The sequence below is a fragment of the Pleurodeles waltl genome, chromosome 4_1 (genome assembly GCF_031143425.1).
Source record: "Pleurodeles waltl isolate 20211129_DDA chromosome 4_1, aPleWal1.hap1.20221129, whole genome shotgun sequence".
NCBI classification, from domain to species: Eukaryota; Metazoa; Chordata; class Amphibia; order Caudata; family Salamandridae; genus Pleurodeles; species Pleurodeles waltl.
The window spans coordinates 569,381,178-569,403,591 of record NC_090442.1 but is presented as its reverse complement, the minus strand read 5'-3'; the positions used below and the strand labels follow the sequence as shown (position 1 = coordinate 569,403,591).

At 41.4% G+C, this 22,414-nt stretch overlaps 1 protein-coding gene across 1 annotated transcript in view; it reads left to right on the top strand.

Moving 5' to 3' along the window:
* TMEM168 (transmembrane protein 168) overlaps window positions 1–22,414 on the top strand; it is a 131,802-nt gene that overhangs the window by 32,102 nt on the left and 77,286 nt on the right. The window contains exon 3 of the mRNA XM_069228957.1: window positions 3,815–3,957. Within this exon, the coding sequence (XP_069085058.1) occupies window positions 3,815–3,957 (143 nt within the window). The remainder of the gene's footprint in view (window positions 1–3,814; window positions 3,958–22,414) is intronic.

Sequence of the window (22,414 nt, the reverse complement as noted above, 5' to 3'; positions counted from 1 at the left end):
TCTCGTCTTCTCACTGAAGCAGCAGGGCAAGAGAGTAGCAGTCCTTTTTGCTGAGCAGCACAGCAGCCCTTCTGTGCTTCAAACAGGTCTAGAGGTGTACTGAAGAGTTGGGTCTGAGGGTCCATTATTTATACTTGGTGCTCACTTTAAATCTAAAGAAGGTTATGAATGTTTCCCTCCTTCAGAAGTGTTTAGAATTTCCTGCCTTTATTCCCTGGCCCTAGCTTGTCTGTAGTCACAGTAGGCTAGTGTCAAAATCTTGCAAGGGCGGAAAAGGCCTTTTCTAGAAAAATCTGACATCCTTAGAGTTTTCTTAAGGAAAAAATACTTCTGAAGAAGCAGAAAACTGAGCAGAGCTCAGGGAGACTCCCTTCACACGACGTGCAGTAGAAAATCTGAGGGAAAGAGCTTCTCTGGAGAGTGTTCTAGAGGGTGCAGATGCCTGATTGGCCAGCAGGCAGGTTTGGGTCCTTTCACAAAAGGACTTAGATAGGCTATATGAGTGAATTGTGTTACCATTATAGCCTATAGAAAAAAATATATATTTGTTAATGATTGCTTTTTAGGTACCGTGGGACTCCCATTTCGACGACTGGGATGATTCAAACATATGAATTTATGAAAGCTACCAATACTGGATAACTGTAGTTACAGGTAAGTAACTTGTTTTCTTCTGCCTCATCTCTAGTTTAGCTGGCATTAGGAAATGTTTTCTTTTTAATTTGCTGCAGACAAGTATTGCAGGTTGAAAGGGAGTGCTTACAGAATAGTGAGATTGTGATTCCTTTCATTCCTGAATTGCAGTTCTGTTGTACTGAGTTAATAAGATTCTGTTATGAATTATCCCACTAAGTGGCAGATGACACTCCTGAATTAGACCATATGGTGTATCCTGTCCTACTGACTTGAAGCAAAGAAGAGCTCACTGTCTCAGCACTACCTACCAAGGATTCAAGCACTATGTTCACTTTCAAACGAAAGCTGCATTACTATCTTATCTACTAGTGTACCTTGTACAGGACTCGGTTTACCAGAAGTATGTTTTAACCCCAGCTGGATAGCTTAAATGTCACAGTGCCTGCTGCAGAGTTGTACCCTGCTAGTAACATATTCTCCGGAAAGTTTACCATTAATGTAGCTCAGCGGCTTAGATTGGTGTAAGGATCTTAGAATAATTTGTGGATTATATGTAAGATCATTCTATCATTTTAAGATTGGTAAAATCAGTACATTTACACACTGAGCACCTCTGGAAAATGTAACATGTCTGCTTCCCTTAAATCTAATTACCAACAACAGAAAAAAGTGCCTTCTCCTCCAACATGCAAGAGGCAGTTAAAAAAAAAAAAAAGTTTAAAGAAGGTTCATATGGAGACTCCAGTGCTGAAGAGTATTGTTTCGAACTTAACCAGTCAAAGTTGTTTATTAAATAACTGTTATATATTTATTTTGGTACATCTATGATTATAATTCCTTTATCGGCTTGATCACAATTATTTTCAGAGAGAAAACAAGCCTGAGAACGTAATAAAAATGGCAGATTATTTTTTTCTAAATCATTTCAAACCATGGAGAGACATGCATTGCATGTTATTGTTGTGTATTTTGATGCATTTCTTCTTGAACTCATTTAAATTAATTACCAATAAGAAGCAGGCAGGTATTGTAATGTTGGGTTATTTGTGTATGTATTTATGCTATTAGTGTGAATACAGACCATAAGTCTTGAACCTCATTCACATAAACAGTGCATAAGTTATTATAACGATGGTAACCTCACCTATGAGAATAGTCCTTGTTCATGGGGGAAAAGGAGAGGCTAGTGGGACAATACATAGCTTATCAGACACTGCCCATAAGCATGATAGGCTGTGGAAGGAATCCTTTCAGGATCTTGAAGGAGGATTCATGTGGTTCTTGAGAGCTACTATTGTGATCACAGGAATGCATTTGCTCTCCTGGTTAATGGGTGCACATTCCAGTAGGAGTGATCTCAGCAAAACAAATGATTTGTATATTGAATAAGAGTAGTTTAGCAGTGTTAAGTTTGAGGGGAAAAATATGCTGTACATGGGGATGATTTGAGCTGCATAATAGTGTGTTAGTGAATCCATCCGTGGTAAAGTAGGTTAGCTATTGGAGGGATAGGAAAGGGTGGTTTAGGCAGCAGGTAGTGACATTGTTTCAGCCTTTTTCTTTCTTGAGGATTAGGACGAATCTGAGTCTTTACCAGGTAACATCAAGGTAAGGACAGATCGTGCTTGTTAAGATGCCGTTATCTGTGGAATTTGCATTTGATGTGAATTTGGGCATGCTTAATTGGTGCTCTTTGATACCGTTGCCTAACTGTTTACCCTGACCCATGTGATTAAGAAAAGGAGTGTCTTTTTGTTCATTAGGGAACATTAACCTTCTGGTCTTCCCCATTATGTTTTAATTCAAATTGAACTTGTTTTCTTTCCTGTTACTGTCGTAGTTTGTAGTTCTTTTCTCTCAGAAAATGATTTAAGAAGTTGTGGATCATTTTTTGAATAGAGTTCACACACTCGTTACTCAAATAGATAACCAGCTCAATCTAATCTTTCGTTGGCTGCTGATGAGCGATTCCCATGGTCAGCAATATGTCCCAGGCTCAAAAAGCATATGCTAACATCTAAACCGCATACCCTGGAAGCAACACAACACAGCAATGCACCGTTGAGCAGCAGGTCGCCCACTGTTGCATGTTTCTGTACAGGTGGCTACCCATCCTCATATTTGTTGAGGGTGAATGTATTCAGAGCACCTACTCCATTGTATGGGACTATCAGAACCAGTTCTGATCTGACTACACAAACAGTGCTAGATTATGAGAGGTCACCCTTTTGGCCTACTTGTAGATGGGAGCAGACACCCCTTCCCCCATGGAGATGTTTTTGGATGGCCCCTTTTGGTTTCCATGTCCACACCTAAAACATACCATGGGAGCGAGGTATTCTGCCTGTGCCATCCCTTGGGTGGCACAAATTTACCTGATCTCTGCACAACCTTTATGGCCATGCAGTTCCTTCTGTGAGGGGGTAATACAAACCTGTTCTCTCATTTTTCTATTGGGGCTGTGCCATAAAAATATAATGAAATGTCCATCTATCATTACATTACCCAGATCCTAACTATTCACCTTTCCAATGGTTTTAAAGGAGTGGGGGCCTACAAGTGTAAGTGACGTCTTCTGAAAAGCCATAATACTCTGAGTGGGATTAGATTACATTGTGCTGACAGTACACTTTTAAGAATGCAATCCCAGGACTCCTTGGATTATTGTCGGAACATTGAATAAACAAAACACATCATGATGTGATGTGCCCTGAAAAGTGTATTAGAGTTTTTGCGCATGCTAATCTTACTTTTTGGATCATAAAATAATGCTATTGGAGCGCCTGTCCCTCTTAAACAGTGGCACTGCGCTGAGGTATTAGCAAGTGTTCTTGGCAGTTCGCTGCTTATATCATGTGATGTACTGTAGTATTGTGCAGATGGATGGATGACTTCCTCCGTGTATATTCTTTTCTAACAGCTATATGCATTTAATTGCACCACAGTACTCCTCTAGTGAGGTGAAATGTGGTCCTGCCTATAAAGGTTGTGTTTTAAATTAAAGTATTTCTGTTCAGATTTGCCAATGTACTATTTTATTCAGATCCCTTCCACCACCACTTAGTCATGTGTATGAATTTTGTATTGTTCAATGTTTCCACTAGTGAGGAATTGCACTGTTCTTTTTCTTTTCTACTAACTAAATACAGATAATAACATATTTTTTGTTTCCATTCAGCCAACCAAAGGGATTTTTATGAGTGTGTTCCTGATTGTTTTACCGTTGGAATCCATGGCTCATGGCCTTTTTCATGAACTGGGTAATTGTCTTGGTGGAACTTGTGTTGGATATGCTATAGTGATTCCCACTAACTTCTGCAGGTACAGTATTTACTTATTTGTTTTCTAAGTGTTTTGTTTCACACTGCACGTCAGCTTTCGGCCAAGTAAAGGCAATGTCCTATTTAACAATGACTATATTTTGGGTTACTGTGTCCCTGCAAGGCCTTCCCCCATCGGCTACAAAGTTAATATCCTCACATAGTGGCTGCTTAGCTAGGATTTTGCATGTCGGTGAGGCGTGGATATCAACTATGTGTAGTATGTTGCTGGGGTTTTAGAATATGAACGTGATTTGAGGTAGACCTGATATTTCTTAAATCACTGTGACCTTCATACCTAGAACATATGATAAAACTGTTTAGATTTTGAGTATCCATTCATTGGACAGTCTAAAGTTGCCCCCTTCTTATACTTACATTTTTTTATTATGGATTAAAGTTTTTCCCACTAAGGACTTTAAATCTTCAGGCATGTCACAGATGGCTAAGGCCTTAGTTCCTCAGGTGGAAACCTGCCCATTGTATTTAGAGATTTCTGCTAGGCAGGTAGGCAACTCTGCCCTGAGTGGAGCCGCTGCTGTGCTGAATCCATTGAAAGCAATAACCTGTGATGAGCGGGTGCTTTGTTTGATGGGCCTGCTCTGCAAAGTTTGCTGTTATCTGAAAACAACCCCCCAGATCTTATTTTCAGAAACCAAAATAGCAATAGCTTTGATGCACTGGCAGATTTATTCTTGGGGGCAATTCTGATTTTTCTAAGTAGAAGCACTTTAAATTATTGGCTCTTGCTAACTGTATGCTTTCTTTTAAAGTTGCGTTCAGTTGTTCTATTGCACCATTTGTTTCTGGATGGTGAATGGAACTTCTTTTATCTAAAAGTCCACATTCTCTTACAAGACCGACTCCCAGGTCATATTGTCTGGGGTCAAGGACATTAAGTTCCTACGTTTATTTTGTCCTTGGGACAAGTAGGCCCAATACCTTGCAGCACAAATCCGTTGGCTGCCAGTGTACAGTACATTATGGATCAGGGAATGGCATTGTCTTCAGTTATGATAATACTTGTACCAATATGTCAATGCTGTTCGAACTTGTATTTATGGTACATTACTGCAAAGACTGTATTAGGATGTGCGCTCTAAGGAAATGTAAGAGTGGACTGCTCTACTGACAATGGTTCCAGTATAGAAATATGTACTCACGTTTGCAAAGCTTAGCAATATAAAGTTATATCTAATGCTTTCAGAATGCTCTCTGATTACATGCAGTAGTAACAGAATATTGAAATCAAAACTGATGATTCTTTTTTTCCAAAATAAAATGTTCTCAAAAAAAGCAACCAGGAAATACCTGTTTTCCTAAACCACTGTGCTACTTTAGGTACTATTTCTTTGAAGCATCATTTAGTAAAATGTGTGGATGCAAGCGAGTATTTCTAATAAATATTCATAACGGAACTTCCGTGCAACCAGTTTCAACAAGATTATGGTAAACATGAAAATAAACAAGCACTGTCAAAGCTAATAGGTTGACATTGGTGGTCAACCGTATAATTATGTCAATGCATGGCTTATTTTGCCATGTATTTATTGTTATGGGAGCTGCCAGTCCCTAACCATTATAACAAACATTGGCAAAAAGCCACTTCCACAGTAGTTTCTGGCACTGAACAAAATTACTTTGTGTGCTGATATGCTTCTTGCGGAAGAGCAGAAAGCTGTCACTCACAGTGAATCCTCTGATAGAGAGAGAATTTTAATGAAAACAAAAGTCTTGGTTAACCAGACCTAATTAGGGGCCCAATTCTTAGAGAAAGTCACAAAAGAGCAACCATGGTATATGTCTTTGCATTAGTGCAGATTTACGCCTTTCATGAACTCACAAGAATTTACGGAAGTAGGCCAGGAAATTAAACTCCAAGAAAATATTAATGAACTGCATTTTAACATGTGTGGATTTGCTCATGTGAAAATCTGTTGAGTTCACTTTCCCTTCAACCATTTTTTCCCCAACCCTGGAAGAAATATTTCATTCTTCCCCTGTCAGGAGTATATTTCCAACCTTTCTCAGTATGGGAAACGATTAGAGAAGAGCTGGTGAAAGTCCCTAAAACATGGAAGTTAGGTTTGCACAGATTCAAAAGGGCATTGCAACCCTGGGTCTGTTGCTTACCGCTACCTCCAGCCTCAGTATGTAGATCTGTATAAAGGTGGCAAAATAAGGGAAATGTAGTAGTCAAACCTTATGATAGTATGATCCCTGGCATAATCAGAGAAACTGTTATCAGAGCTCTTACATAATGAAATAGCTGCTATAATCTTTTGCCATACTACATGGCCCCATACTGACAAGTGGAGTGTTCTACAGGGCAAGTAGATATATGAAGCAACCTGTCTCATGGACTAGTAGATATTTTGTTAAATTCCACACCCCTGCTCTTAAATATTTTTGCATCTCATGTGAACACCCTTGGGGACCATTGTCAGACAAAAGAGAATTTGGATAGCTTTCCCTTTTGAATATCTCTTTTGAGAATTTAATTACAGTAGAAGTAGAAACATCACTAACGCAAGTTTCCTCAATCCATCTTGAATACACATCAAATACCACAAAGAGAAAAGGAGTTTGACTTCCCCCCATGCAAAGGCCCTAATAGGTCAATGGCAACTTCATCCTCTGGATACTTTGGAAGCTGTCTACATACCATGGCCATTTGCCTATTTTTTTAATACCTTATCACTCACTCAAAATTGCATGTAATCTCTCAATAATCGTCCTACTTTGGTATCCATTCCTGGCTACCAAATTTGTAATCTTAATTTTTTTTTTTTTAGTTTTTACAAAATATTACATGATTACTTTTTTTATGCACACCAAATGGTGGTACCAGTTTTGTTGGACAAGTGAGTATTCCATTCACCACAGAAATTTAGTTGTAATCATCGATCAGGGTTTATCCAATTGTTTATCTCTCCCAGATAATATCATTTTAGTTACTTCAGAAATGTATTGATCCCTGTCTTTTTCGCTCTTTCACTCTGCGTATTCTATAGCACCCAAAGTGACCTCCCCTATATTCACCTCTTGATCCAAAATTATTTCCTCATCCTGCTCAATTTCATTCACATTCACTTAACAGGATAAACAATCCTCAACAAGTAAATTACATCAGGAATATATTCAACAGTGAAATCAAATTCTTGTAATGAAATAATCCATCTGGTGATCCTTGCAGAGATTGCATCCAAACCCCCCTTTAAAAAAAAAACAACTATATATATATATATATATATATATATTTCGACGGCTTATGATCAGAGAGTACTTTAACTTTCATCCCCCAAATCAAACTTCTGTATTTTCCTAACACCCAATAAATGGCCAGGGCCTCTTTTTCAATTATTAAGTAATTTGACTCAGAACTTTTAGGCATCTAGATGCACAAGCAGTTAAATGCTCCATCCCATTCCTTTTTTGAACTAGAAGAACACCGGTTCCTTTTGCACTGGCATCTGTTATAATGTAGGTTTCTTCACCTGGTATAAATGCTTGCAAACATGGAGCATTTCTTAAGTCTTTCTGTAGCAAAGTAACTCTTTATAACAATCTGTATCCCACTCAAACTTTATGTTGTTGCCTAGTAGTTTCCTTAGATGTTCATTCGTTTCTGTATAACCTGAATGAATTTACAATAACATTCTATCATACCTAGAAATTAAACCAATTCCTTTTTGTTACCAAGTTACTGTAACTTTACAATAGCATCAACCAGGGCTGTTTTAGGAAATGCACCCTGACCCATATTACAATGTCCCAGAAAATTTACTTCTACATAAAACTTACACTCGTCCTTTCTCAAAGTCGAGCCTTCATTACTCATCTTCTCCAGGACAGTTCGCAGTCTTGAATGATGTTCCTACTTAGTACTTCCAAAAATCAATAAATTGTTTTGATAACATCTCAGCCCATTAACCCATTTAAGTATATTTGTCATGATACTTTGAAATACAGGAGCCACAGAGACCAAATGGCATTCTGAAAAATGTAAATGTTCTTAGAGGTGTAATAAATGCTGTCAATACCTGTGAATATTTATCTAGCTAAATTTGATAAGCAGATGCTAAATCTGAAATGGTGAAATTTCATCAATATTGGGTAGAGGGAACCTATCCGCAGCAATCTCTCTAAGTGCTTGTAAATCTATGCACAAACAAATTTCACCATTCATTGGCTTTCATAGCCAAAAATAACAGAGGCCAACCATTCCATTGCCTCAACTGGTTCAATAATCTTTCGCTCAAACGCTCTATTTCCTTCTGCACTCCAACTTGTTCATTCAAAGGTATTCTTCTCACTTGTGCAACCACAGGTCTCTCTCCATCCTTCAATTTTATACAATGTTTGTACTCTTTAAGACAACCTAACTCATCCCGGAATACATCTTTAAATTCCTCTTCAAAAGTACTTAAAGTTTCATCTATTTCTTACACCTTGTACTTGAGGTAAGTATTAGTGTTTAACATGACCCCCAGTAAAGGGTGATGTGGACATCCCAGTAAAGCATCTCCTCTTTTTGCAATATACACCTTCCCAACCACCATTCTTCCTCTGAGTTCATTGCAAGCTGTAAGATACCCAAACATGTTATGGGTACCCCACCATAACCCACTGGCGTATAGTCTGTTTTACGCAATCTTTCTTTATCATTAGAATACAAAAAAGTGTTCTTATAAATCAATGTGAGATGTGAACATGAATCAAATGTCATCTCTATTTCAGCTCCCTCAATCTTTACTTTGTGTGATTAATGTTCACGTTTTACACCTTCTACCTCAAATACAATCTCCTTTACTTCTTGATGTCCACCTTTTTTTAATCTTACTTCTACAGCATTTGGGGAAATTACCTTTCTTACTGCACATATTACAAATTCCTTGCACAGCAGGACAGTGAATTGCACTAGCTTTATTCCCTGTTTTACCACACCGAAAGCATGTGCCTTTAAATTCTTGTAAATTTTTACTTTCTAAAATATGTGTGAACTTAATACTCTCTGAAACACCTGAATTCTTGTTTTTAACTTGACTAGTTCTTCTGCCTTTGAGCTACTTTCCTCCATGTCATTTTTAGCACTGCTTAACTCATCTACATACTAGACCATTTGCTTCACACTTTGGCAGTTACAATCATGACATCCATTGGCGGTTCATCCTTCAACCACAGCTCTTCTCTTATTTTATGATGTGCACGTTTCAGTACAGATTAATCCCTTATACTTTCCTCAGTTGTTCCTCCAAATTTAGAAATAGATGTCTATTTCCTAAGACTAGTAATGAACACAGACATCTTTAGCTTGCTCCTGTAACCTGGAATAATACCTCTCCATGATGGTGCTTATTGGTGGTAGATAATGGCGTTCAGTTTCAGAATGCAAATTTCATATTCAAAGATCTCAGATCAGCTGCACTTAACTCGGGCAAATTTTGTAGGACTTTCCACCACTCACCACCTACACAATGTAATAACAATGGAAATTTATGTTCTGCACTTATGTTTGTGCCACACACTCGCATAATTTACAGATATTATTTTCCATTTTTGGCATTTGATGGTAGATTTGCTTGGACTTCTTAAGAAGAAAGGAGGACAAGTTACATTCTGCTTTTTGACTAACTACAAGTATTGCTTTTCTAGAAATATTAAAATCACTACAAATGTCAAATTGTAATCACAATTTTGTATCTAACTATTTTCCAGGTGTTTTAGATAGTAATTACAATTATAGAACAGACAGCAATGTTGCCATGCCGTTTTGTACAGTGAATAAAATTATCAACCAGCAGATCACTAGTTCTGTTACTGAGATTCGCCAATCCTCGATCATGAGGTGTGCCAATCACCGACTGAGATAGGTATTTAAGCAAAATACTGTGCCAATCAACAAAGTATGAAAAAACACCCAAAATAATGTATTTGTAGGTACATTCTTGACTTTCCGATGTGCCAATCATCAAACACAAAGTAAACCGGCACCATCAAAGTCAACACTGCTTGCCAGTGTGCCAATCACCGCAGATGACATCTGCACCATTAGAATTGTCCCTGTTTTCACATTCTGTCAGTCACACAAAGACTATTGTGATCAGCATCCAAAATTGAGAACACTTGTGCTGGCCACGCGGTGTGCCAAATCACTGTAGATGCAGGCAATAGTGACAAGCTCTGATTAACATGGCACAGAGATAATCTTGCAGAAATGGTGGCAAGGAGCTAACCATGGAGCTGTGCCCAAATGATATCCATGTGAAGGTAATGCTGGACTCAGGTGTCACCCAGTACCTGTACCCGTTTGTGGCCACTGATGCATAAGTTGTTTCTACGTTCAGTGAAATATGTGATCTTTGTGGTACTAGCGCTCAACCCTACTACCTTGGGTAGTCATCGACATACACTTGCCAGTCCGTGGATAGAGAAATTAAATAGCAAAGTGAGAGGATTCTGCTGCTGATCCAGTCTGTATTTGTTCACTGCGGTTCCAGCCAATTGAGTTTCTCAACCTCCATTTTGTCAGTGATTAACATCCATTCTGATTTTCATCAGAATTAAATGACCTTTTGTCTTGTAGATTTAAAAATATTGAAGATCTTTATCCTGTGCATGGAAGAATCCTGCCTATAAGTTTACATTCTAGTTTTTTTTACTCTTGATGGTGAAAACCGTTAAAGATTTGTGTAGCAGCTTTTACTATTCAGGATATTTGTGAAGTTTTCTGCTTCATCTAAAATTTGGGTACCCAGTTAAACAAAGGAAAAACCTAATACTGTATCAGAGTAGTTCAGTCACTTTTTTGTTTTATTTAAGAGACTCAATCTATTCAGAAAAACCAGTGTAAAATTTACTTTGCACTTGGAAATGCATAAAAATGTGAAATGTTCAGCAAATTGACATACATACTTGAAGTAGAAGGCTATCAAATAAAATAAGGTTTTTGTTACTGATAAACATTACGATAGGCGTAGCTCTGACAATGTTAAAGCTCTGCATAGTGGTTTGGGGATTGTCATAATGATAAAATCCATATTGCAGAAGCAGCCATTAAATATTCCTTATTTCACTGTTCACTGTGATAGAAGGGTTTTGTACTACATTTTATGCAATAAACCAATACAAGCAGTAAAACATATACCATTCATGTCGAACTCCAGTATGCATGCACACATGTACATGTTTTCTAGGTCTATGAATTACACTCACAGTCCTGTGCTGTTTCTATGAACTGACTACTGTATTAGGTTTGCCAAAGCTCGGTTTGACAGAAACATGTCACTGTTTGTTTGGGGGTCTGACGATTGTCATCCCCATTTGCTGTTTCTGGTGTGCTGTATTGTAAAGCAGTGATACTGTGTTACTGGTTTTGTGTGTGTGTGTGTGTGTGTGTGTGTATATATTTTTATATATATATGTTCAGTGGCATGTGTAGCTGCAGATAGACATGCTGTGCATTATCCTGCCATCTAGTGTTGGGCTCGGATTGTTACAAGTTGTTTTTCTTCGAAGAAGTCTTTTCGAGTCACGGGACCGAGTGACTCCTCCCTTTCGGCTCCATTGCGCATGGGTGTTGACTCCATCTTAGATTGTTTTCTTTCTGCCATTGGGTTCGGATGTGTTCCTCTTCGCTCCGTATTTCGAATCGGGAAAGTTAGCTAAAGTATCGAAAAAGTAGGCGGTATTGTTATCGCTCAGTACCGGGTTAGTGTTAGTGTATCGGCACCGACATAAAGACCGCGTCGACGGCCCTTCGGGGCTTCCACTCTTCACTGAGGCCTGGTCGGCCCGATCACACCTGTCGTCCCAGACTAATGGACCGGACCCCCTTCCGTTTCTGTCCTAAGTGTCACTCAAAGTATCCTTATACAGACCAGCACCGGGTCTGTAATCTGTTTTTGTCACCCGAACACAGAGAGGATACTTGTGAAGCTTGCCGTGCGTTTCGATCAAAGAAGACCTTCAGGGATCGACGAGCATGAAGACTGCAAATGGCGTCGAAACTGAAAGAACAGATAGACGTCGAGGAGGAGGAAAGAATCTCCATCCAAGAGACTGAATCTGACGAATCCGACAGTGAACGACCCTCCACGGTGCAACAAACCATGAGTAGACCTGCCCCGTCCCAAACTCAGGGTCACACTAAAAAACTTAAGGCCATGGGGACGCCACCGCCAGCAGGCCATGGCTCAACCCACCGAAAGGAAAGTGACCAAACATCGGCACCGAAAAAGGCCATGGAGTTACCGAGGACTTCCGACTCCGGTCGAGAATCCATCACCAAACGATTTTGACACCGAGTGATCGAATCGACCAAACCACAGAAGATCTCCTCAGACCCGAAAAAGACTATAACAACAGAAATTTCGGTACCGAAAAAAGCGGCCTCGGAGCCGAAAAGAAGCTCTTATGCAGAAGAGCAAGGACTTTCCATGCAACTCAAGGAAAGACATAGATTTGAGCAAGAGTTAGGTATGGAAGAACCTGACCATACGCAACAGATTTTGCATATCCAAAAAGAGACTGGCAAGATTCAAACTTTACCTCCACTCAAATCGAAACGGAAACTTGCATTTCAGGAAACAAATGCAGCCAAAGGCCAAGGTGGTTAGAGACAAATCACCACCACCAATGGCCTCATCACAACCATCCCCACTGCACTCACCACAATTGTCACCAGTGGGAACACCTATAATGCAGTCACCCACACATACTGGGATGACTCAAGATAATGCTGATGCATGGGATTTATATGATCCACCAGTATCGGATAACAGCCCGGAATGTTATCCAAACGAGCCGTCACCACCAGAAGACAGTACTGCATATACGCAGGTACTATCCAGGGCAGCTACGTTCCACAACGTAGCAATGCACACAGAGCCAGTGGAGGATGACTTCCTTTTTAACACTCTGGCATCCACCCGCGCATCCTATCAAAGTCTGCCAATGCTCCGGGGCATGCTCAAGCACGCACATCAGGTCTTCCATGACCCTGTAAAGGGAAGAGCTATCATGCCTAGAGTTGAAAAAAAGTACAAACCACCCCCAACAGATCCAGTGTTCATAACACAGCAGCTCACACCGGACTCAGTGGTTGTAGGGGCAGCAAGGAAAAGAGCAAACTCTCAATCATCAGGAGATGCTCCTCCACCTGTCGGAAATTCGACGCTGCAGGCAAGCGAGTGGCATCACAAGCAGCCAATCAATGGTGAATTGCGAATTCACAAGCCCTACTTGCACGCTACGACAGGGCACACCTGGACGAAATGTAAGATATCATACAGCCCTTGCCCAAGGAACATCCAAAAAGTGCCCAGCAAGTAGTGGAAGAGGGACAGGCCATATCTAACAACCAGATAAGATCCGCACTAGACTCAGCAGACACGGCAGCACGGACTGTAAACACGGCTGTAACCATTCGCAGGCATGCATGGCTGCGAAGTTCTGGATTTAAGCCAGAGACTCAACAAGCGGTGTTAAATATGCTGTTTAATCAACAACAGTTGTTTGGGCCGAAAGTTGATACAGCCATTGAAAAAATGAAAAAAGACACGGACACGGCAAAAGCCATGGCCGCGCTCTATTCCCCACAACTCAGAGGCACCTTTAGGAAACCACAATTCAGGGGGCGTTTCGGCAACAAATATCTGAACCTTCCACCTCTCAAACTAGACCCACCTATCAATCACAATACCAAAGGGGAGGGTTTCGTGGTTCCTATAGAGGACAATTCCCAAAAGGAAGGGGAAATTCCAACCAGCCAGACCAAGCAGTGACTTCAATGTCACAACACCCCCACACTTGTCACCAGTGGGGGGGGAGACTAACCACATACTACCAAAACTGGAAACATATTACCACAGACACATGGGTACTATCAATTATCCAACATGGTTATTGCATAGAATTCACAACATTCCCTCCAAATGTGCCACCAAAAATGCACAGACTGCCTCAACAACACTTAGACCTATTACAAATAGAGGTCCAAGCATTGCTACAAAAACAAGCAATAGAGCGCGTACCCAATCACCAAAAAGGAACACTTATATCACTATATTTCCTGATTCCAAAAAAGGACAAAACGTTAAGACCTATCTTAGATCTCAGAACACTGAATCTTTTCATCAAATCAGATCATTTCCACATGGTAACACTTCAAGACGTAGTTCCCTTACTAAAAAAAAGAGGAATACATGGCAACATTGGATCTCAAAGATGCGTATTTCCACATACCATACATCCTTCACACAGAAAATACCGAAGGTTTGTAATACAAGGCAAACACTATCAATTCAAAGTGCTACCTTTCGGAATAACAGCCCCCAGAGTATTCACGAAATGCCTAGCAGTAGTAGCCGCTCACATAAGAAGACAGCACATGCACGTATTCCCATATTTAGACGACTGGCTAATAAAAGCCAACACTCAACAACAATGTCAATTTCACACACAATACATCATAGAAACTCTATACAAACTAGGGTTCTCTATAAATTACTAAAAATCACACCTGCAACCATCCCAAATACAACAGTACTTGGGAGCAACACTCAACACACAAAGGGCAATTGCCACTCCAAGTCCACAAAGAGTCCAATCGTTCCAAAATGTAAGATCAAGCATACAACCAAGCCAACACTACATGGTAAAGTTTGTAATGAAACTACTAGGCATGACGTCCTCATGCATAGCCATTGTCCCAAATGCAAGATTACATATGCGGCCCTTACAACAGTGCCTAGCAAGACAATGGACACAAGCACAGGGTCAACTTCAAGATCTAATGTTGATAGACCACCAAACACACTCTTCGCTTCAATGGTGGAACCATACAAATTTAAACAAAGGGCAGCCATGCCTCAAGCTATTATCCCAACAGATGCTTCCATGATTGGGTGGTGAGCACACCTCAACAATCACAGCATACAGGGTCAATGGGACAATCAACAAAAACTACTTCACATAAATCACTTGGAACTGCCAGCAGTATTTCTAGCATTAAAAGTGTTTCAACCACTAATAGCCCACAAACACATTCTTGTCAAGATCGACAACATGACAACAATGTACTATCTCAACAAACAAGGGGGGACACACTCGTCACAACTGTGTCTCTTAGAACAAAAGATTTGGCATTGGGCAATTCACAACCACATTCTCCTAATAGCACAATACATACCAAGCATTCAGAATCAGTTAGCCGACAATCTCAGTCGAGATCACCAGCAAACTCACGAATGGGAAATACATCCCCAGATCCTACAGGATCACTTCCACCGCTGGGGAACACCAAACATACACCTATTTGCAACAAAAGAAAATGCAAAATGCCACAACTTTGCATCCAGGTACCCACACCCTCAGTCCAAGGGCAATGCTCTATGGATCAGCTGGTCAGGGATATTTGCTTACGCTTTTCCCCCTCTCCCACTCATTCCTTATGTAGTCAACAAACATAGTCAAAACAAACTCAAACTAATACTCATAGCACCAACCTGGGCTCGCCAACTGTGATACACAACACTGTTTGACTTATCAATAGTACCCCACATCAAAGTACCAAACAGACCAGATCTGTTAACACAACACAACACAAACAACAGATCAGACACCCAAATCCAGCATCGCTCAATCTAGCAATCTGGCTCCTAAAGTATTAGAATTCGGACATTTAAATCTTCCACAAGAGTGTATGGAGGTCATTAAACAAGCGAGAAAACCTACAACAAGACATTGTTATGCAAACAAATGGAAAAGATTTGTTTGCTACTGCCACACTAATCAAATTCAACCACTACATGCCTCCACAAAGGACACTGTAAGCTATTTATTACACCTACAAAAGTCTAATATAGCATTCTCTTCCATTAAAATCCATCTCACTGCAATATCTGCCTATGTGCAGATTTCACATACGACATCACTTTTTAGAATCCCAGTCATTAAAGCTTTTATGGAAGGACTAAAAAGAATCATACCCCCAAGGATGCCACCAGTACCTTCGTGGAACCTTAATATTGTATTAACACGACTCATGGGCCCACCATTCGAACCCATGCATTCTTGTCAATTCCAATATCTGACTTGGAAAGTAGCCTTTCTTATAGCTATCACATCACTTAGAAGAGTGAGTGAAATACAAGCATTTACTATTCAAGAACCCTTTATACAAATACATAAAGTGGTTCTCCGTACAAATCCAAAATTCTTACCAAAGGTCATATCACCATTCCATCTAAACCAAACTGTGGAACTTCCAGTCTTCTTTCCACAACCAGACTCAGTATCTGAAAGGGCCTTGCATACATTAGACATAAAGAGAGCGCTAATGTATTAAAATTGTTTGTAGCTTTCCAAAAAACCCATGCAGGCAACCCTATATCCAAACAAGGCATTGCTAGATGGATAGTTAAATGCATTCAAACCTGTTACCTTAAAGCAAAAAGAGAATTACCCATTACACCCATTACACCAAGAGCACATTCCACTAGAAAAAAGGGCGCCACAATGGCTTTTCTTGGAAATATACCAATGACAGAAATTTGTAAGGCAGCCACCTGGTCTACGCCTCATACATTTACTAAGCATTACTGTGTGGAGGTGTTAGCAACACAACAAGCCACAGTAGGACAGGCTGTATTAAGAACATTATTTCAGACAACTTCAAATCCTACAGGCTAACCACCGCTTTTGGGGAGATTACTGCTTTGTAGTCTATGCACAGCATGTGTATCTGCAGCTACACATGCCACCGAACGGAAAATGTCACTTACCCAGTGTACATCTGTTCGTGGCATGAGACGCTGCAGATTCACATGCGCCCTCCCACCTCCCCGGTAGCCTGTAGCTGTTTTTAGTTGCATGAATTGTAAATATGTAAATAATTATTATTGTAATACACACTATGTACATACATTACTACTCCATTGCATGGGCACCTCTAGTATACTCACAACTCCTACCTCACCCTTTGCGGCGAAACAATCTAAGATGGAGTTGACGCCCATGTGCAATGGAGCCGAAAGGGAGGAGTCACTCAGTCCTGTGACTCAGAAAGACTTCTTCGAAGAAAAACAACTTGTAACACTCTGAGCCCAACACTAGATAGCAGGATAATGCACAGCTTGTGAATCTGCAGCGTCTCATGCCACGAACAGATGTACACTGGGTAAGTGACATTTTCCATATATATATATATATATGTGTGTGTGTGTGTGTTCGATGGCATGTGTAGCTGCAGATATAAATGCAATGCTTAGCTCTTCCGACATCTAGTGTCGGGTCGGAGTGTTACAAGTTGTTTTTCTTCAAAGAGGTCTTTTCGGAATCACGGATCGAGTGACTCCTCCTCTCAGTTACAGTGTGCATGGGCATCGACTCCATTGTTAGATTATTTTCTTTCCGCTGTCGGGTTCGGACGTGTTTCCTCGCGCTCTGAGATTTTAAATCGGAAAACCTTTGAAAACCTATTTAATCATCGGTATTGTTTAAATCGCGTTTCCATCTAGCATCGAAACTCATAGTACCATCGGAATCTAAATTTCACCCTTTGGGGCATGTGCGCCCGACTCAGGCCTACCACGTGGAAGCCTGATGGATCGGACTTTATTTCAGTTCTGTCCTCAGTGCCACGCGAAGTACCCATATACGAACCAACATCTGGTTTGTAATTTGTGCCTTCCTTCTGACCATTGAGAAGAAGATTGCGAGGCCTGTCGATCGTTTCAATCTAAGAAGACGTTAAGAGATCTTAGAGCCCGAAGATTGGAAATGGCGTTGGAAAGCACAGAACATCTTGACGTAACAGAAGAATGGCAGGTGCAGACAGCAGTCTCCATTCGAGATACTCATTCCAAGCAGGAAGCCGAAGAAGATAGACCCATCACGGCTGACCAGCATGTGAGTACATCTGCCCCTACTCCCATACGTTAAAAAAACTACAGAAGCCCTTGGGTACACCACTGCCGGAAGGCCATGGGTCGACCCCAAAAAAAGACTGTAGGCGTCCGACCCTCGGGTCCGGCGCTTAAAAAGGCCACTCCTACGTCTACTTCGGAGTCGAGCAAGTCGGTTAGAAGTTCCACCTCGGGCGCCAGTAAGCACCCTCACTCCTCGGAGTCGAAGATTCGACACCCTGCTTCGGAGCTGAAACAGCCGACTTCATTTTCGGGGACGGAAAAAATTCAGACTTCGGAACTGAAAAAAGCCTCATACACAGAGGAACAAGGACTTTCGAGTAAACTTAAACAAATCTCGAAACTGATGCAAGAATCTTACAATCCTGATCATGAGGACACTGAGATTCAGCCAATATTGGACATTATGGATGAAAGACAATCTAGAATCCATATACAGAAAAAAGACTGGCAGAATTTTGACTGCACCTCCTTTAAAAACTAAAAGAAAGCTGGCCGTTCAAGAGGAATTAGACTCTGCTCAACCACCAGCAAAGGTTCAAAAACAAAAGGAGAAGCCATCACTTCTCCCTACGTCTCCTCCTCCCTCTCCACAGCTTTCTTTTTCACCTCCTCACAATAGTCCACCACCATTGCCTTCTCCACACACTCACTATACTCGCATGAAGATAGAGTGGATCCTTGGGATCTGTATGACTCTGATCCCATTCCAGACAATGATCCACATCTATACCTCTCCAAGCCTTCTCTACCAGAAGACACTACTGCCTACACTCAGGTAGTTTCTAGGGCAGCTGCTTACCATGGGGTGCTTATGCACTCTGAACCCCTAGAAGAAGATTTTTTTATTTAACACACTGTCTTCCACTCATTCTAGATACCAGTGTCTCCCAATGTTGCCTGGAATGGTAAAACATGCTGACCACATTTTCAGTGAGCACGTCAAAGCTAGAGTAATTACTCCTAGGATTGAAAAAAAATAGAGACCTGCTCCTACTGACCCAGATTACATCACACATCAAGCTCCTCCAGACTCGGTAGTGGTGAGTGCAGCTAGGAAAAGAGCTAACAGCCGATCATCAGGAAATGCTCCTCCACCTGATAAGGAGAGTAGGAAATTTGATGCTGCTGGCAAGAGAGTAGCCACTCATGTGGCTAATTAATGGCGAATTGCAAATTCGCAAGCACTCCTTGCCAGATACGATAGAGCCCACTGGGATGAGATGCAAGATTTCATACAGCACCTACCAAAAGAGAACACAACAGGTTGTAGAAGAAGGACAGGCTATAAGTAATAATCAGATAAGGTCTGCCCTCGATGCTGCTGATACAGCTGCAAGGAGTGTAAATACAACCATTACAATATGAAGGCATGCATGGTTACGCTCTTCTGGTTTTAAACCAGAAATTCAACAGGCAGTACTTAACATGCCTTTCGATTAAAAAAAACATTTATTTGGGCCTGAGGTGGATACCACCATAGAGGAACTGAGAAAGGACTCAGATACTGAAAAGGCAATGGGAGCATTATATACCACACCATATAGAAGCTCCTTTCACAGACCCCAGTTCAGAGGAGAATTTAAGCCACAATCCTCTGAACCTTCTACCTCCCAGTCAAAGTAAGGACAACACACACAATATCAAAGAGTGGGCTTTAGATGGTCCTATAGAGGGCAGTGTTTCAGAAACAGAGGCAAATTCCAAGCCTCAAAGCAAGCCCCTTCACCATCCAAACAGTGACTTCTTTCCCACCCCTCCACCACACACATCTCCTGTGGGAGGCAGACTACAGCAATTCCACTCTCATTGGCAAAACATCACCACAGACAATTGGGTGTTATAATTTTTCCACAATGGCTATTGTCTAGAGTTAATCTCCACCCCTCCAAACATTACACCACGTTACCACAAATTGTCCCCAGAACACAGTGTTCTGCTACAACAGGAAGTGCAATCCCTACTACTAAAACAATCAATAGAATTGGCCCCACATTTTCAACAAGGACCAGGTGTATACTCACTATACTTCCTCATTCCCAAAAAGGATGGCACTCTAAGGCCTATCCTAGACCTCAGACCTCTCATTCTATACATCCTGTCAGAACATTTTCACATGGGAACTCTGCATGATGTCATTCCACTATTACAAAAGCAAGACTACATGACTGCTTTAGACCTCAAAGATGCATATTTCCATATACCCATCCACCCATCTCACAGAAAATACCTCAGGTTTGTCATAGCAGGACAACATTGCCAGTTCAAAGTTTTGCCATTCGGCATAACAACAGCTCCAAGAGTGTTCACAAAATGTCTAGCAGTAGGAGCAGTCTACTTAAGAGGACAACACATTCACGTCTTTCCATATCTAGACGATTGGCTAATAAAATCAAGCAGTTTTATACAATGCCAACAACACACTCAATATATAATAGAAACACTGCATACACTAGGGTTCACTCTAAATTATGAAAAGTCAACCCTTCAACCAGCACAGGTACAACCTTACCTAGGTGTTATTCTCAATACGCAAAAAGCCCTAGCATATCCAAATACACAAAGGATACAAGCTTTCCAAAATCTCATCCCACATATCCAACCAAATCAACAATACACTGTAAGATTTATCATGCAAATTCTAGGGATGATATCTTGCATGCATAGCCATAGTTCCACATGCAAGACTGAACATGAGGCCTTCACAACAATGCCTCTCACAATGGTCTCAGGCACACAGTCATGTTCAAGATCTAGTGTTGATGGACCACCATGCGCACACGTCCCTTCAATGGTGGAATCTCAGCAATCTAATAAAGGTACGGTTATTTCAAGACCCTGTACCTCAGACCATAATAACAACAGACGCATCCATGATAGGTTGGGGAGCTCATCTCAACAATCATACCATTCAAGGGAAATGGGATCCCAAACAAACAATTTCACATAAGCCACCTGGAATTATTGGCTGTGTTTCTTGCCCTAAAGGCGTTTCAACCCCTTCTCAAACAGAAGACTGTTCTGATAAAAACAGACAACATGAGGACCTTGTATTACTTCACAAAACAGGGCGGGACACATTCATCTCAACTGTCTCTGCTAGCCCAGACAATATGGAAATGGGCAATTCACAATCACATTCATCTATTAGCAGAATACATTCCAGGAATAGACAGTCCGTTAGCAGATCCCCTAAGCAGGAATCACCAACAAACTCCCGAATGGGAGATTCACTCCCAATTACTTTCATATGTGGGGAACACCAGAAATAGAACTATTTGCAACAAGCGAAAACACATAGGGGGTCATTACGACCCTGGCGGACGGCGGTATGTTGGCGGTAACACCGCCAATAGGCTGGCGGTGTTCCGCCAGCAATTATGACCTTGGCGGAAAAGCCACGGCCATACCGCCGGCCCCTCCACTTTGCCGCCAGGATTCCGCCTGGAGGTCATAATCCCCAAGGCAGCGGTGCATGCACCGCTGCCCTGGGGATTATGAGTCCCCGACTACCAGCCTGTCCATGGCGGTACACACCGCCATGGAAAGGCCGGCGGTAAGGGGAGTTGGGGTGCCCCTGGGGGCCCATGCACTTGACATGGGCAGTGCAGGGACCCCAGGCATAGCCCCGTTGCGCATTTCACTGCCCGATTTTCAGGCAGTGAAATGTGCGACTGGTGCTACTGCACCTGCTGCACATCAACATTGCCGCCGGCTCTATTACGAGCCGGCTGCAATGTTGATGTGACATTTCCGCCGGGCCAGCGGACGGTAACACTGTTACCGTCCGCTGGCCCAGCGGAAATGTCATAATAGGGAGACAGAAATACCGCCGGCAATGGCGGTATTCTGTCTCCCGCGGCCTCGGCGGTCTTTTGAAAAGACCGCCGAGGTCGTAATGACCCCCATAATGCCAAAACTTTGCATCCAAACACCCACATCCCCTTTCCAAGGGCAATGCTCTATGGATCAATTGGTCAGAGATCTTTGCTTACACTTTTCCCCCTCTCCCACTCCTTCCTTTTCTGGTCAGCAAACATGGGCACGTCAACATTTGTACACAACACTCCTAGATCTGTCTGTAGTACCTCATTCCAAACTACCAAACAGAGCAGATTTGTTAACACAGAATAAAGGTCAAATTGTAGTGTGGTCAGTTTTATGTATCCTTTGCGCGTTAGCTTCAGGCTTTAGGCCTTTGTGCACTTTGCCCTGGATGTATTTTATTCCTTTGCTCGCAGCTTAGAGCCTCTGTGCACTTTGCTCTAAATGCTTTTTATTCGGCTTCGTACTGTTATTTTTCAAATAACCAGTTCTACGGTCTTGTTTTATTTTTTATATCACACTGTTTAGCCTACTTCAGCACTGGAGTTCTCAATAACACATTCTTGTTCACTCTGTGCTTCAGTCAAGGATACAGTCTGGTACATTGCCGATAGACGTGGTAGGAGTTTAGTCTTTGGAATTCTTGCATAGGGATTTTTTGTGATCACACTGACATGTTCGTTATAAAAACACTTCCTTGTCCCA